Raw genomic sequence first — 18,078 nt, forward strand, 5'->3', positions numbered from 1 at the left:
AATTTTCTGTAATTATGGATCATTTTCAAGTAATTTTGAACAATTTTTGAGTCACTTTGGACAATTTTTGAGTCATTTTGGACAATTTTTGAGTCATTTTCAAAGAGTTTTCTGTCAGCTTGGACCTTTTCTTGTAATTTTGGATCATTTTTGTGTCTTTGGGGTAATTTTCGAGTCATTTAGGACAAATTTCATGTCATTCTGGACTAATTTTCTGTAATTATGGATGTGTTATTGTCCCTCACTTGTTTATTGACCATCAGTAATAGAGTGCAGTCTGCTCCTGAACGCAGGGGGCGCTGCTGAGCTGAGTTAGAGAATTAGAGTTGGGATTTTTTGTAGTTTTTTTCCAGTCGTCATCCAAAGACTTCCTGTCCTGGTGGTCGAAGCTTCTTTCCATTGTTTGTGAAGGAGCTGCTCCTCGGGATGTTTTCCAGATAGCGGAGCAGCGTTTCTCCAGCCGTAAGCTCCGTTTAACGTCCAGCTCCCGTCAGCAGAAAGGCCGGGCTTCCGCCATGTCCTCCTCCGGAGACTTCCACTCCCAGATCGCCTCCATCATGGAGGTCCTGGCCAACGCCGCCGTAGCGGAGATCTGTAAAGTTGTGGACGACGGGTACGCGGTGGTTCACCTGGAAATGTCCCGGAGCCAGAAGGAGAACGACTTCCTGCGGAGGAAAATCAAACTGCTGGAGCTGCAGATCGCCAGGTACCGAGCGGAGAGAGCCCGAGGACCGGAGGGCTCCACCGGCAGCCGCTTCCCCGGAGTCCGCCTCCTCAACCGGCAGAGCAGGGACTCACCGGCAGGTACGGAGCTCCGGGACCGGGACCGTTTGTACATGGTGTCCAGAGTGACCTGAAAATGATCCAGAGTTACAGAAAATTAGTCCCCAAATGACTCAAAACGTGTCCAAAACGACTCGAACATGGTCCAAAATAACTTGAAAATTGTCCAAAATGACTCGAAAGTTGTCGAAAATTACTTAAAGATGATCCATAATTACAGAAAATGAGTCCAGAATGACATGAAATTTGTCCTCAATGACTCGAAAATTATCCCAAAGACACAAAAATGATCCAAAATGACAAGAAAAAAAATCCAAGCTGACATAAAACTTGTTGAAATTGACAAGAAAATTGCCCAAAATGACTCAAAGTGTGTCCAAAACAACTCGAACATGGTCCAAAATAACTTGAAAATTGTCCAAAATGACTCGAAAATTGTCCAAAACAACTCGAAAATTGTTGAAAATGACTCAAAACTTGTCCAAAATGACTCGAACATAGTCCAAAATAACTTGAAAATTGTCCAAAATGACTCGAAAGTTGTCAAAAATTACTTAAAAACGATCCATAATTACAGAAAATGAGTCCAGAATGACATGAAATTGGTCCTAAATGACTCGAAAATTTTCCCAAAGACACGAAAATGGTCAAAAATGATGATAAACGATCCAAGCTGACATAAAACTTGTTGAAAATGGCAAGAAAATTGTCCTAAAGGACTCAAAAATTGTCCAGGTCAGTCTATAACTGAGGGACTTTTAAAGTCCATGGAATATATCTGCATACGTTTTTATTAAAAGTAAAAAAAATCTAATGTTTCTATGTTCATTATGATCATGTCTTTACAAATGCCATCATTATTCATGATGGAAACAATCAGTTATTAATAAAAAAATGACTGGATATCACTAAAATGTCAACTAAATAACTGTCTGAATTTAATACCAACCACCTTCTAATTAGCCAAACAATAATAAAATGAGCTGATTCAGAAATAGTTTGGATTGTGTTCTTTTTATTAAGTTGAGATAATCAACTGATCACATTTTATTTGGAAAATAACAAATTGTACTCGACTGGACTCCAAGGCTTTCTGAGTTATTTAATATAAAGTAGTCAACAGGTTTACTACAATATCTGTAGAAATAACTTTACATTTTACTCAGTTGTATCTATAATATTTAGAAGAATTTTTCTCTAAAATGCTGTGTGGTTTAACTTTCACCATAATGTTTTTAATTAGTTCCTACTTGTCCTCCTCCTGTCCTATCAGGTCCGTCTGTCCAGGCCAGGACCAGGTTCCTGAACCGAGGTCCAGGATCCCAGCAGCCAGTCCAGAAGACCCAGCTGATAGACCTTGACCAGGATCCTGATCAGGAGGTTGTCACCACCACCAAAACTGAGGTAGCTTCTTCACACGAGCTCTTCCACCCAGAAACCCGTCCTCAGAACAGCCCTGGGGCAGATTCCACGTGTTTGGGGCAGCTGGAGGCGTATCGGTGTGTTCCTGATGCTGTTAGAAGTAGTAGAGACTGAAGAGAACTTTATGAGTGTGAAGAAACCCTGTAGACCAGATCACCCAGACATGAGGTGTGTGGAAGGAGTTACTGAAATCACAGAGCAGTGGCAGTGAATTATTTCACTGGTTTATGTCACTGGGTACGTCCAGAACGACATGGAAATTTGTCCTAAATGACTCTAAAATTATCCCAAAGCCACAAAAATGATCCAGAATGACGAGAAAAGATCCAAGCTGACATAAAACTTGTTGAAAATGACTCAAAAATTGTCCAAAATGAGTCAAAAATTGTTCAAAATGACTTGAAAATGATCCATAATTATGGAAAATTAGTCCAGAATGACTTGAAATTTGTCCTGAATGACTCGAAAATTCTCCAAAATGACTCAAATTGTCCAAAATTATTCAAAAATTGTCCGAAATTACTTAAAAATGATCCATAATTATAGAAAATGAGTCCAGAATGAAATTAAATTTGTCCTAAAACTCGAAAATGATCCTAAAGACACAAAAGTGATCCAAAATGATGAGAAAACATCCAAGCTGACATAAAACTTGTTGTAAATGACAAGAAAGTTGTCCAAAGTGACTCAAATTTTTCAGAATGACTTGAAAATTATCTGTAATTATGGAAAATGAGTCCCGAATGACATGAAAATTGTCCAAAATGACTCTAAAATTGTTCAGAATGACAGCTGGAACTTTTCATGACAGCTTCACTCTTTTTTCATGCAACAGATCACCATAATCAGAGAATATTTGATCTACTTGTTCAACGCTGCAGAATCTAAATGGAAAATACCAGTTTACATCTTTTTATATCTTTAATGATTCCTCAGATATTGTGGTTTAAACAAAGCCTCACATTTTAATGCGCTAAAAATGTGCCGATGAGCAGTTTTTCGAAACAACGTACCTCGATATATCAGTCTAAAATATGACAGATATCTTCAGAAATATTCATAGTTTATGACAGAAAGTATTCAGACACATCAGAGAGTCAGTCAGACAGGAAACATCTGGAAGTTTGATTTGAACATTCTGGGGACTTTTGTGGCCACATTTAAATACCGATTGTGTACTTATGGAGATTTAGTGCATTTTAGAGCTGGTTAGAATTTATTTCTGGTGTCATTTTTATGTGTTTCCACCAGTAGGGGGCAATCAGAGACCACTAATGGGTGCTACAGCCCTCTAGTGTTCAGTATTATGGTCTGTCTGGGTCACATTAAACGCATCACTAGAGGGAACGACACAAAATAAGGCGACAAACCAAATAAAAACAGGATTCTACCACTCTGGAGTACATTTTTTATTGGTGTCAACAAGCGTTAAGTTTTTAAAGACAGAAATGACGTTAGCTTTGTGCAGTTTTCTGACTACTGAAAGATCATTATTAAACACCAGTCATCTGTCAGTCCTGTTAGAGGAGCATTCAAACAGCACTTCCCTCACACCTGGAATGGAACAGCAGCATCCTATAATCACATTTCAGAGACAACAGTGAGTTTCTAAAGCAGACACCTCTATATGGTGACGACAGCTTCCTGTTTATTGGTAGGAGGGTGTTTAAAGCAGGAATCTGGTCTTCAGCTTGTGATTTTAGGTATTTTCAGTTCAGGTGTGAGCTGCTGAGTGTGACTCTAAACATGAAAGGAAATACAGCATGGGAAGAACTGAGGAGCTGCTCAAAGTTTCTACTCCAGTGAAGGAGAGTTTCCCATTAACCCTGTAAGGCCCAAATATAGGGAAAAAAAATAAGCAAAAAAATAAACAAGCAAAAAATACATGTGTGTTTATATATATAAAAACTCAAATATAACTAAAAAAATCTCAAAATAAAAATGAAATATGAAAAAATGATGATAATAATAATATATAACCCAAATATAGAAAAAAAATGAGCCAAAAAATAAATAAAATACACAAATACAAAATGTGTGTGTATAAAGCCCAAATGTAGAAAAAATTCAAAAAAATGTGAATAATAATAATATATAAACCCAAATACAGAAGAAAATTAGCACAAAAAAAACCTAAAAACAATATATATAAAAAATATGGGAAAATGATCAAAAAAATAAATAAAATAAACAAACAACAACAACAAAATATATATATCTATATACACATATACATATATGCGTGTGTGTGTGTATATAAGCACAAATATAGAAAAAAATTTATAAAGAATATATATATATATATATATATATATATATATATATATATATATATTCTTTTTTTGGTGTTTTTTTTGCTCATTTTACATATATATGTGTGTGTGTGTATATATATATATATATATGTAATATAATATTCTATTATAATAATAAAAAAATCTAACTGTTGTGTTTGTGCAACTGTGGGTTTTACAGGGTTATCGTAAATATGAAAACATGTTAGAGGTTAGATTTTGACATTGTGGGTATATTTTATGGCCCACTGTGTATATCTGCACATTTGGAGCACGTTAGAGTTTATTTTTATCTCCAGAACCACTGCTCTCCACTCTGATGGTCTCACTGATTAAAAACTGTAAAAATCTCCAAAACGAAACATTTTTTTCAAATGAGACGTCACACAGTAAAAGACTGAAGTCCTGGGGGTGTTTGGGTTTTTAATGGGTCTGTAGGGGCATGAAGAATTAAAAATATGTTCTACAAACCGGAGATCCTACTTTAGTGTCGGCTCTCTGCCTTCCCAGCAGACGTCAGGTTTATACTCTTAATGATGACTTTTTTCTATACTTTTAAAGCGTCATCCTGGTTTGTCCTGTCAGTCGGCAGAGCCTGAGGAGGACGGGGAGCTGCTGATCGTGAAGGTGGAGGGAGGGACGGAGGCTGGAGGACCGGCTGATCCCTGCATCGCTGCCGGAGGAGACGCCGACACGCCGCCCACCCTGAAGACCAGCCTCCAGCCGGCCAGACACCGCAGCCAAACGGAGGTCAGTGGATCCCACGTCGTCTCCTTTGTTGTCGGCAGGACGGCTGAAACTGACAGCAGCAGCCGTGACACTTCAGGAAGTCATGTGAGAATGGGAGGCAGCCAGCGTTTAAACCCTAACACCGACACCGATCCACTCAGCGAGGACACGGCGGCTTCAGGCAGAGACGACCAGGCTGGGTTAGCTAGCTCCTCCCTGTCTGAGGTGATAGTCGTAGAGGGGGATGCAGGTGTAGGCCATGAAGGAACTCCATCACCCATGATTCAGTGCGCTGGGTTTGACTCAGCAGGACATCAGCCACAGCAGACAGATCTCCTTCCTTCTGAGGACCCTCCAGGACCCTCCAGTGGTGATAAACACCTCCTGCCCCCCCACAAACCCTCGTCCAGCAGCCTCCACCTGGCCTTCTACCAGGCCGTGGTCATGGACCGACCGTACGGCTGCACCAGCTGCACCAAACGCTTCTTCCTGGAGTCGGACCTGCAGAAACACATGGCCAGACACAGCAGGGAGAAACCCTACGCCTGCTCGCTCTGCGGGAAGAGCTTCGTCTGCCAGAGCCAGCTGGACATCCACCGCAACGTGCACACCGGAGAGAGGCCGTTCAGCTGCTCTATCTGCAGCCGGCGCTTCTCCCATCCCAGCAACCTGAAGAGACACCAGAAGATCCAGCACTGATCCTCCTGACGGCAGCAGAGGAAGGTCTAACCCTCCTGTTTGACTCTGTAATCCTCAGCCTTATTCTCAAAGACTTTTCCTTAGAAGCACAAGATGGAAGAAGAACATACGAGATGTTCACCGTCTAGACCAGGGGAGTCAAACTCATCCTAGTCCAGGTTCCACATCCAGTCTAGTCTGATCTCCAGTGGACCGGACCAGTAAAACCACAGCATAATAACCTAGAAATAACCACAACTCCTAATGGTTCCTTTGGTTCAGTGCAAAAATGTTCACATTTAAGGCATTATCTTTTTACTAAACATCATAAACAACCTGAAGTTTATGAAGAAAAATAAAATCAGTTTCATCAACATTCAGCCTCAGTTTATCATTTCCACATTACAACTTCCAGCTCACAGAGTGTCTACAAAGGAACACAACATTTAGTCACCTGGAACTGAACCATAGAGGATTTACTGGAGGATTAAAAGGAGAAAAGTCAGACAAAAAACAAGACAAACTATTACAAAAATGAGACACAAAACAACAAATCAAGAAACAAAACGACAAACAATGAGACCAACGACACAAAACTAAACAAAAAGAGACAAAGAATTAGACAAAAATTTAGGAAACAACAAAAACACGAAACAAACGACAAAAGTCAGACCAAAAAAGACAAAAAACAACTAAAACAAGACAAAATATTAGAAAAATGAGAGAAAACGACAAAAGCGAGAAACGAAACAACAGAAAGACAGACCCAATGACACAAGCAAGACAAAAAAACCTCACAAAATGACACACAAAATAATGCAAAACACAAAATGACAAAAATAAGACAAACACAAGTTAGAAAGGAAATAAAACGAAAAAAGCAAGAAACTACGGAAAAAACATGAAATGAACGACAAGTCAGACAAAAGACAAAAAACAAAAACAAGACAAAATATTACAAAAATGAGACGCAAAATGACAAAAATTTGACAAATGACACAAACGAGCCTAAAAATGACACAAGCAAGAAACAAAATGACAAAATTAGACAACACAAGCGAGATAAAAAAAACAAAATGACACAAATGCTACACAAAACAAGAATAAAGCAAAACATGAAATGACAAAAAATAAGACAAAAAACACAAGTGATACAAAAAGGAAACAAAACAACAAAAACATAAAAACAAAAAAAAGAAGAAAAAATATTACAAAAATGAGACACAAAACGACAAAAAAACCCAATGAACAATCTAGTATTTTACTTTGGGATCGAAACAACTTGTCATGGTCTAGAAATGATTTTAAAGTTATAGTTTTACTACTTACAATCTGCAGTTAATGTCTTCTGTGGAATTTTTAAACTTTGAGGGCCGGATTGGAGCCTCTGGAGGACCGCTTTTGGCCCGCGGGCCTCATGTTGGACACCTCTGGTCTAAACACACAGTTTTATTAGAAATGGAATCAATCTGAATCCATGAAAACAGCCACCAGAGAAGAGCAGAATCAGGGAGTGCAGCATGTGTGAAGAATGTGAATCTCCTGGTGAACCACCGACTCTCCGTGATCTGGTTTCTAGAACACGTGATCAGCTCACAACACGCAGCACAGACTGACCGGGACATGAAGTAGCTCAACACCAAGAATCCTGGCAGCTACACCACGGCTTTCACATTTAATAAGTCACTTGATTGAGCTTTTTTTCTCATTATACCTATTAATAGGAATAATAAGAGCAGCTGCTGCTGGATGATGACTCCTCTGTTCTGTTTACAGTAGCTGGTGTTAAGAAAGTGTAATTAAAGATTTGTGAGTGAGTGAAGTTTGATGTGCAGAGTTTTATGCATGAATCTGATGATGAGGATACAGAGAAAATAGAGCTGCGTGGCAGAAATACTAAACTGCTATTAGTTTGAAGAAATCCAGTTTTCAGGGATGATCGTCTCCTGTTATCAGGAGCTCTCTAGCTTCCTCTGCAGTTTGAACATTTCTGTCGGGATGTTCCAGGAAGTTTTATAGCAAAAAATATAACGGGAACTCAGCAACACATGTTCAGTAACAGTCATGTGAAAAAAATGTAGCAGATGCAGTCATACATGAGATTTAACATGACAGGTGAGGTTTGAGTGTATGTGCAGGAGAATAAATAGAGCAGGACGTCATCAGCATACTGGTTAAAGTGCTATCAATACAACTGTCTAAACCAGGAGAGTCCAACTCACCCTAGTCCAGGTTCCACATCCAGCCCAGTCTGATCTCCAGTGGACCGGACCAGTAAAACCACAGCAGAATAACCTAGAAATAACCACAACTCCTAGTGGTTCCTTTGGTTTAGTGCAAAAATGTTCACATTTAAGGAATTATCTTTTAATAAAACATCATGAACAACCTGAAATTTATGAAGAAAAACAAGTTTCATCAACATTCAGCCTCAGTTTATCATTTCCACATTACAACTTCCAGATCACAGAGTGTCGACAAAGGAACGCAACATTTAGTCTCCTGGAACTGAACCATAGAGGATTTACTGGAGGATCAGAACCACAAAAGTCAGACAACAAAAGACAAAAAGAGGACAAAACATTACAAAAATGAGACAAAACGACATAAGCAAGAAACAATGGGAAAAAATGAGACGATTGACATGAAACAAAACAAAAAAGACAAAAAAGTTACAAAGCGGCAAAAAAATGGACAAACGACAAAAACGAGACAAAAAATACATTCATTTTGTGTCTCATTTTTGTCATATTTTGTCTTGTTTTTGTTGTTTTGTTTCTCATTTTTGTCGTTTGTCCATTTTTTGTCGCATTCTAACTTTTTTGTTGAATTTTTTGTTTTGTTTTGTGTCGTTTGTCAAATGTTTTGTCGTTTTGTGTCTTATTTTCACAACATTTTGTCTTGTTTTTGTTGGTTTTTTGTCTTTTTTGTCTGACATTTGTCGTTCTGTTTCTCCTTTTTGTCGTTTTGTGTTTCCTTTTCGTCTCGCTTGTGTTTTTTTGGCCATTTTTTTGTAGTTTTGTAACTTTTTTGTCTCGTTTTTTGTGTCGTTTCATGTTTTGTCCATTTTTTTGGTCGATTTTTGTCTCATTTTTGTAATATTTTGTCTTTGTTGTTTTTTGTCTGACTTTCGTCTCATGTTTTTGTCGTTTTGTTTCTCGCTTTTGTCACTTTTTGTCTCGTTTTTGTCCTTTTGTGTCGTTTGTCTATTTTTTGTTGCTTTCTAACTTTTTGGTCGAATTTTTTGGCTCTTTTTTGTTTTGTTTCGTGTCGTTTGTCTCATTTTGTGTCTCATTTTTGTAATATTGTGTCTTGTTTTTGTCTTTTTTTTTCTCTGACTTTTGTCGTTCTGATCATATAGTAAAACTAGTCCGGTCCACTGGAGATCAAACTGGACTGGATGTGGAACCTGGACTAAAATGAGTTGGACTCTCTTGGGTTAGATCTTATTATCAGTCCTTCCCTGGCCGATCATTTGAACTCTTTCTGTAACATCTGGTCGTGTCTAGACGAAGCTGTGAGGAACATTAACAACCAGATATCCCTCATGTCAGTAAATTAGGAAAATAATCAGCAGAGCGTTCTATTTTCCACCTAATAGATAAAAATGATGATGACTTTTCTCATCGTATTATCATGATTAGTTTGCTACAGAGAGTTCCTCTTCCTCTGATCACAGCTGTGAGGATATTTCTGCTGTATTTTACCAGAATGTGAGCAGTTTTCTATGAGCTCCTCTACAAACCTGCGTACGGTTTTCCACATACGTGTTGAAGTACCTGACTGTCATGTGTTTCCCGTGTTTACTCTGCAGATCTTCTGTCTCTTTGCGTTTAGAGTCTTTACATCCTTTTCTGTATTTATTGTGTTTTATTTTACAAACACTTTGTCTAACCATGTTAGCCTTCGTGTCGTCCTGTGGGTCAAATTGACCCGTTTTAAAGTTTGAAAATGTGGAAAAAAATATATTTTCACAATGAAACTTCTGATATCCGCATTTTCAACATTTTTGGGAAATCTTTGAACACTTTTTTGTGGAAAAAAAAGAAATGTTAAAAATGTTTCTTAAGAACATTCACATTAAAATTTTTATGTGAATGTTCTTGAAGAAAATAGAAGTTTTACTGATATATATGTAATCACTTTAGATATTTTTAGGATTTTTTTGGAAGATTTTTATTCATTTTTTGAAAATATTTACAAGAATTTTCTTGCCAAATTTGGGAGATTTTTTTTCAAATAAAACTTTTAAGGGAAACTTTTAAGGAATTATTGGAATTTTCTTCCTGAAAGTTTTACAAGTTTGTGGAAATTTGGGGATTTTTTTGCTGAATTTTGGGATTTTTTTCAGACAAGGAAACAATATTTTTTGGTGCCATAAATGAAGACAACAGGAGGGTTAATGTATTCTTTTATTCTAATCTATGAGCTCACTAAATCAGAAAAGGACATTTGCGCGTATGCATATATGCCAATAAATCATATTTTCAAAGAGTTTCATTGTTCTTTGTCATTTAATGCCTTATTTTTTCCTGTTTAGTGGAAGTAGTACTAGGACTCAGAGTGACAAACATCATCCTTTTCATTTTAAATGCTTCTCATTTCTGTGTCAGTCGTAGGATTTTCGTCCGGCTAAACCCCTTCCTCCTCTTTCCAGGCCCAGGGATGTCTGATAAACACAAGCAGCCCTCACAGCCAGAAGGAAAACACGGAGGAAGTGAAAGGTATCGTCTGACTTTTCTGTCACAATTTCTCCTGTGGTGGAAATTTCAATTTCATCTCATGGAGCAGCTTCTGAAACTTCACTCCAGACACCACTGCAGCTGCTTTAGTTTGACTAAAGGGAAGCTGTCAGCTGGGTCTATCTATAACTGAGGGACTTATCCTGCATACATTTTTATTAAAAATTAAAAAAAACTAATGTTTTATATGTTCATTATGACCATGTCTTTACAAATTCCATCATTATTTATTATGGAAACAATCATTTATTAATAAAAATGACTGGATATCCCTAAAATGTCAACTATGATACAAAAAGTCCTGCGGATACATATTGACCCGTGCAGAATGACTTGAAAATGATCCATAATTATAGAAAATGAGTCCAGAATGACATGAAATTTGTCCTAAATGACTCGAAAATGATCCCAAAGACACAAAAATGATTCAAAATGATGAGAAAAGATCCAAGCTGACATAAAACTTGTTGAAAATGACAAAAAGCAATTGTCCAAAATGACTCGAAACGTTTCCACAAAATGTCCAAAATGACTTGAAATTTGTCCACAATGACTGAAAAACTGTCCAAAATGATAAGAAACTTGTTCAAAGTGTCTCGAAATTTGTCCAAAATGACTCGAAACGTTCAAAATGACAAGAAAATTGTCTAAAATGACAAGAAATTTGTCCAACATGACTCAAAAATTGCCCAGAATGACTTGAAAATTCGGTTTACTACAATATCTGTAGGAATAACTTTACATTTCTATTTTTGCTCCTTTGTATCTAAAATATTGAGAAGAATCTTTCTCTAAAATGTTATGTGGTGTTTGGTTATAGGCGGCCATGTTGATTTTAGGCCTGAAAACCAACAAACAAAAATGCCGACTATGATACAAAAAGTCCTGCAGTTATATACTGACCAATCTAACTGTCCAGTTCTGCAGCTGCTGTGATGCTTCACATAAAAAGCAGGAAAAACTCACTGGTGCTGATAAACCAACAAAGTTTGCATTTAAAGAGTTTCTCACTCTTCATGATTCCACTAAAAACGAACCAACAATGAGACTCTGAAAGACTCAGTCATTTATTAAAACAGCAGCAGGAGGGAATAGTGCAGTTTAGACTATTTTCAGTGGCAGATTATCCTCTACTGGTGCCTCAGTCAGTGTTTAAGGTAGCCAGATGTATGAGGACCTGAGTCTAATGCAGGGGTGTCCAACATGCGGCCCGCGGGCCAAAAGCGGTCCTCCAGAGGGTCTAATCCAGCCCTCAAAGTGTAAAAATTCCACAGAAGACATTAACTGCAGATTGTAAATTAGTAAAACTATAAATTTAAAATCATTTCTAGACCATGACAAGTTGTTTGGATCATAAAGTAAAATACTAGATTGTTCATTGTTCTTTTGTCATTTTGTGTCTCAGTTTTGTAATATGTTTTTGTTGTTTTTTGTCTTTTTTTGTCATTTGTCTCATGTTGTCATTTTGTTTCTGTTTTTTGTTGTTTTGTATTTCCTTTCAGTCTCGTTTGTGTGATTTGTGTAATTTTTTGTCTCGTTTTTGTCGTTTGTTCATTTTTTTTCACTTTGTAACTTTTTTGTCTAATTCTTTGTCTTTTTTTGTTTTGTTTCGTGTCATTTGTCTCATTTTTGTCATTTTGTGTCTCATTTTTGTAATATTTTGTTTTTGTCATTTTGTTTCTTTTTTTGTCATTTTTTCTCATTTGTGTTCATTTTTTGTCTATAACTTTTTTGTCTAATTTTTTGTCTTGTTTCTTGTCGTTTGTCTCATTTTTGTCATTTTGTGTCTCATTCTTTGAATATTTTGTCCTGTTTTTTGTCCTTTTTTTGTCTGACTTAAAGTACATTACTACATCATTCCGTTTCAGGTGACTAAATGTTGTGTTCCTTTGTCGACACTCTGTGATCTGGAAGTTGTAATGTGGAAATGATAAACTGAGGCTGAATGCTGATGAAACTGAATTTATTTTTCTTGATAAATTTCAGGTTGTTCATGATGTTTAGTATAAAGATAATTCCTTAAATGTGAACATTGTTGCACTAAACCAGAGGAACCATTAGGAGTTGGTTATTTCTAGGTTACTATGCTGTGGTTTTACTGGTCCGGTCTACTGGAGATCAGACTGGACTGGATGTGGAACCTGGACTGAGATGAGGTTGACTCCCTTGCATTAGCATCTAATGCTACGATGGGAAAGTCTATGGAGCTCACCACTGATCCGAAGAAGCAAATTAATTACCTAAACAAGTCAGAAAATTACAGAGTGCAGGCCACTGATTGGACAAGGAGTGACGACACACCAGACCTGTACCGTGGACGAATGAAGAGACTTTTCTGTCTTTGGTGGTGGACCAAAGAATCCAGAGGGAGCTGGATGGAGAAAGTTTATCAGGAGGTCTCTGAGCGGCATGTTGGACACCCCTGGTGTAATGAGTGTATCAGGTATTCCTTATTGAAAGTGGCTCAGCGAAGTCACCAGTTCAAGATGATTTCTTTTGTCTAATTCTTATTTATTTATTTCTTTATTTGGTAGGGACAGTGCACATTAATGAACACCCATTTATTCAGAAATGGGCGTAAATTTGCCGGATTATAGCACGATGCTAATTTACATCCGTAGTCCCTAAGAAAAAAAGACATAACAGTGAAACATAAAACAATAAGTCACAATAAAAGAACATTGCAAAAAGTACACAAGGAAAAAACATAACAGTGAAACATACAATAAAACATAGAACAATGGATCAAAATAAAAGGTCAATAGGTCGCAATAAAAAGACAATAGATCGCAAAAAAAGGACATTACAAAGTGTTTTCTGACTTGTTTAGGTAATTAATTTGCTAATTCAGCTTCTTTGTTCTCATCAGGAGACGCCCCAGAGAGGTCCAGTCCCCTCCAGAGACCGTTGGAATGGCAGCAGAACATCGAGGCTGAAGATACGGAGCAACCGTCCTGCTCTACATACAAACCAGAAAACTCCTCGTTCAGCCACAGCCTGGCCTTTGGTTTCCACTCTGTTCCTAAAATGCCTCAGGGTGGTATGAACCAGGCCAGTCCAGCGTCCAGCTTTGATTCCACTGCAGTCAGCTCAGTCTCTCATGTAGCGGAGGACAAATGCAGCAAGTCCTGGACGTCTGGTGGAGATGATGGAGCTCATGAGGTGACGCAATACCAACCGCTGCTGTTTATTCATCAGCCGCCGGCCAGCGACGCGATGGGTGAAGGAGCCGACAGCATCCCTGTTGCTACGGGAACAGTGGACTCCCAGGAGCAGCAATCCCAGCATTTCTGGTCTGGAGTCCAGCAGACGGACAACTTCTCCAGCCAGCTTTACCAAACGTCCAGCGGTCTGAAGCAGGAGTCGGGTCCAGCCCAGCCTCCGCCCTGCCTGCCCTACGCCTGCACCTTCTGCTCCCGCCGCTACGCCCACCGCTGCCAGCTCCGCATCCACGAACGAGTCCACACCGGGGAGAAACCCTACCAGTGCGCCCAGTGCGGGAAGAGATTCGGCCAGATCTGCAGCCTGAAGCGCCACCAGATGGTCCACACGGGGGAGAGACCGTTCCCCTGCCCCCACTGCGGGAAGCAGTTCTCCACCTCCACCAACCTGAAGGTCCACCAGAGCGTCCACACCGGGGAGAAGAGGTTCCACTGCTCCAAGTGTGGCAAGAACTTCTCCTTCCTCAGCAACCTGATCAGGCATCAGGCTCTGCACACTGCTACATAGACAGCCCTGTCTAACCCAGGGGTGTCCAACCTGCAGCCCGCGGGCCAAAAGCGGCCCTCCAGAGGGTCCAATCCGGCCCTCAAAGTGGAAAAATTCCAGAGAAGACATTAACTGCAGATTGTAAATTAGTAAAACTATAAATTTAAAATCATTTCTAGACCACGACAGGTTGTTTTGATCAGAAAGTAAAATACCAGATTGTTCATCGTTCTTTTGTCGTTTTGTGTCACATTTTGTAATATTTTGTCTTGTTTTTGTAGTTTTTTGTCTTTTTTGTCTGACTTTCGTCTCATATTTTTGTTGTTTTGTGTTTCCTTGTGGTTTCGCTTGTGTTTTTTGTCTTAGTTTTGTGATTTGCTTTACTTGTTGTTTTGTGTGCCGTTTTGTGTTTTTTTTGTCTCAGTATTGTCGTTTGTCTTTTTTTTTGTCGCTTTGTAACTTTTTTTGTGTCATTTGTCCAATTTTGTGTCATTTAGTGTCTAATTTTTGGAATATTTTCTCTTATTTTTGTAGTTTTTTGTCTTTTTTGTCTGACTTTCATCTCATGTTTTTGTTGTTTTGTGTTTCCTTGTGGTCTCGCTTGTGTTTATTGTCTTATTTTTGTCATTTTGTGATTTGCTTTACTTGTTGTTTTGTGTGCCGTTTTGTGTTTATTTGTCTCAATTTTGTCGTTTGTCTTTTTTTTGTCGCTTTGTAACTTTTTTGTCAATTTTTTTGTTTTGTTTTGTGTCATTTGTCCAATTTTGTGTCATTTAGTGTCTAATTTTTGTAATATTTTGTCTTATTTTTGTTGTTTTTTGTCTTTTTTGTCTTACCTTCATCTCATGTTTTTGTCATTTTGTGTTTCCTTTTTGTCTTGCTTGTGTTTTTTGTCTTATTTTTGTCATTTTGTGTTTGTCTCCCTTGTGTAGTTTGACTATTTTTTGTTGTTCTGTTTCTTTTTTGTCATTTTTGTCTCGCTTGTGTCATTTGTGTACTTTTTTGTCTTGTTTTTGTTCACTTTTTGTCACTGTCAGTTTTTAGTGAAATTTTTTGTCTCTTTCTTGTTTTGTTTTGTGTCATTTGTCTCATTTTTTGTCATTTTATTTCTCGATATTGTTGTTTTCTGTCTTATTTTCATAATTTTTTGTCTTGTTTTTTGTCTTTTTGGTCTTTTTTAGTTGTTTGTCTCATGTTTTTGTCATTTTGCTTCTTTTATTGTCTCGTTTGTGTCATTTGTGTCATTTTTTTGTCAATTTTTTTTGCTTTTTTGTTTCATTTCGTGTCGTTTGTCTCATTTGTTGCCATTGTGTTTCTGGTTTTACTGGTCCGGCTCTCTTGGGATCAAACTGGGCTGAATATTGAACCTGAACTAAAACGAGACAGCCCAGCTGGCTGTAGAGGTGACACAACACAGAATCTGTTTCACTACAATGACTGTGGATTTTGACTTGTCCTCACTCTAAAGAAGGGCTTCTGAGCTCTTCAGAAACTTTGTACCTGAACACCTTCTGTGTTTAATTCTGCCTCACGCTATTTCATATTCACTGTCTCAATACTTTGTGAGGATTTGTCCACATTGTTGTGTCTTCTATGGATTCATTTCAAGAAGTATTGGTAGGGTGACCTGATAGCCAAGTCTTCAGGCAAATACTGCAGATCCTCCTCCATAAACTAGACCCCATTTAACCACTCTGCCTTTGCTACTGGAGCTCCTTCAACACCCACCACTGGTAAACTGGAATCTCTACACTGGTTTCTCTTCCTCTACCAAACCCTTCTTGGTAAAACACCACCTTATCTATGCTCGTTACTCACCCTTCATAACTCCACCCATACTCTGTGTTCCAACAGTTTCATTCACCTCCTCACTCCCAAAGTTTCTACCATCTCAGTTGATCCTCATTTCAGTTTTCTGCTGCTAATGACTGGAACTCTCGACAAAAGTCCCTAAAACTCTCCTCATACGTATCACTCTGGTCATTTTAAAAAAACAGCTAGAAACACTACAGGACCACTGCACCTGTTTTTACCTTTCTGTTTTTAACACTCTTTGTGTGTTTTGTTTTTGTAATACTGTCTGATTTGCTGTAAATGTAACCTGTTTCTGTTGTTCATCATGTTGTGTGCTGCCTCTGACCAGGTCGTTATCGAAAATGAGAACTAGTTCTCAACTAACTTACCTGCTAAAATAAAGGTTGACAAAAAATAAATAAATTAATGGCATGAAACAACGTGATGGAAAATGACTGATGGACATAACGGGGTATTCTCTGCAAAGAGGAAGAACTTTCAAACTCATCTAAGGACATTCATACGCCTTCATTAGTAAAGGATTTGGAGGAGAGGATATCAGCCTCTTTACTGTCAGCTCATCTAAATCTAACCTGGAATTCCTCATCCAGAGTTCAACAGCCAGACTTGTGAGTCACAGAAATGAGGACTTTCACTTTCACTTTCCCTCAGGTTCCGTAGGAATCCGAGTTCCATGTGTGAGGTCCTGCTGTTTGGCGTGCATGGTTTAATGACAGGATGTCTGTTGAAGTTTTACTGCACATGTAGCCCCAGTAAACTCACATTTTTATTAGATATATATATGAAAGGCAAACATTTCATGTAGCAACGATTAAGTTATTAACACATTCAAATTCTGTTGCGATTCCTTATTATCAGGATGTCCTGTTGTAAAGCCTGACCCATCAGAAAAATTCAAATTTTTTGGAACTGAGATGTTTTTTTTAACCCTTTTAACAAAATCCTCCCCATATCCTTTTGTTTATGATATATTTTTTGTATCAGATTTGATCCATTGGGCGTTTGTGGCAGCTTTTTGCTCACAACAATCTAAAGCTAATGATTACATTTAAACTCATGACATTTTAAATCTAATTTCTTTTTCTCTCTTCTTCCTCTAGTCTTTTTGACATCTAAAAAAATGTCAACATAGTACAGACATTATGATTTCAGAGGAATAGTTATTGAAAAAATACTCAAAATGCCTTTGAAGACGGCATTTCGTTCATTAATAAGTTAATTAAATCATCAGAATAGTACGTGTTTGTATTGTCATAGGTATAATGTAGATTATAATACAGAAATGGTTCATGACATTTCAGGAAAAAAGCTCGTTATAAACCTGGAGGATCAAATCTGATACAGACATTTTCACACGAGTAAATTCAAATATCAACAATGAATTACTCAGTAAATATGAATTCATTCAATGCAGAAAATACATATTTTAAATAAAAAATGAGTCACAATTTAGTCCAGCGGTGTCCAACATGAGGCCTGCAGACCAAAAGCGGTCCTCCAGAGGGTCCAATCCGGCCCTCAAAGTGGAAAAATTCCAGAGAAGACATTAACTGCAGATTGTAAATTAGTAAAACTATAAATTTAAAATCATTTCTAGACCATGACAAGATGTTTTGATCATAAAGTAAAATACTAGATTGTTCATTGTTCTTTTGTCATTTTGTGTCTCATTTTTGTAATATTTTGTCTTGTTTTTGTTGTTTTTTGTCTCTTTTTGTCTGACTTTCGTCTCATGTTTTTGTCGTTTTGTTTCTCTTTTAAGTCGTTTTGTGTTTCCTTTTTGTCTCGCCTGTGTCGTTTGACTGTCTTTTGTCATTTGTTTCCTTTTTTGTCATTTTTGTCTCGTTTGTGTCATTTGTGTAATTTTTTTGTTCACATTTTTGTCGCTTTGAAAGTGAATGAAATTT

General features: G+C 37.8%; 1 protein-coding gene across 1 annotated transcript in view; it reads left to right on the top strand.

Annotated features, from left to right (window-relative positions):
• The first annotated feature begins 333 nt into the window (after positions 1-333).
• Positions 334-18,078, top strand: part of LOC111569009 (uncharacterized) — a 32,294-nt gene continuing 14,549 nt past the window's right edge. Inside the window, exons 1-5 of the mRNA XM_055010360.1 lie at positions 334-804; positions 2,057-2,187; positions 5,061-5,249; positions 10,564-10,630; positions 13,518-14,368. Of these exons, the coding sequence (XP_054866335.1) occupies positions 516-804; positions 2,057-2,187; positions 5,061-5,249; positions 10,564-10,630; positions 13,518-14,368 (1,527 nt within the window). The 5' untranslated portion in view covers positions 334-515. The remainder of the gene's footprint in view (positions 805-2,056; positions 2,188-5,060; positions 5,250-10,563; positions 10,631-13,517; positions 14,369-18,078) is intronic.

This window comes from Amphiprion ocellaris, chromosome 4, assembly GCF_022539595.1.
Source record: "Amphiprion ocellaris isolate individual 3 ecotype Okinawa chromosome 4, ASM2253959v1, whole genome shotgun sequence".
Lineage (NCBI taxonomy): Eukaryota > Metazoa > Chordata > Actinopteri > Pomacentridae > Amphiprion > Amphiprion ocellaris.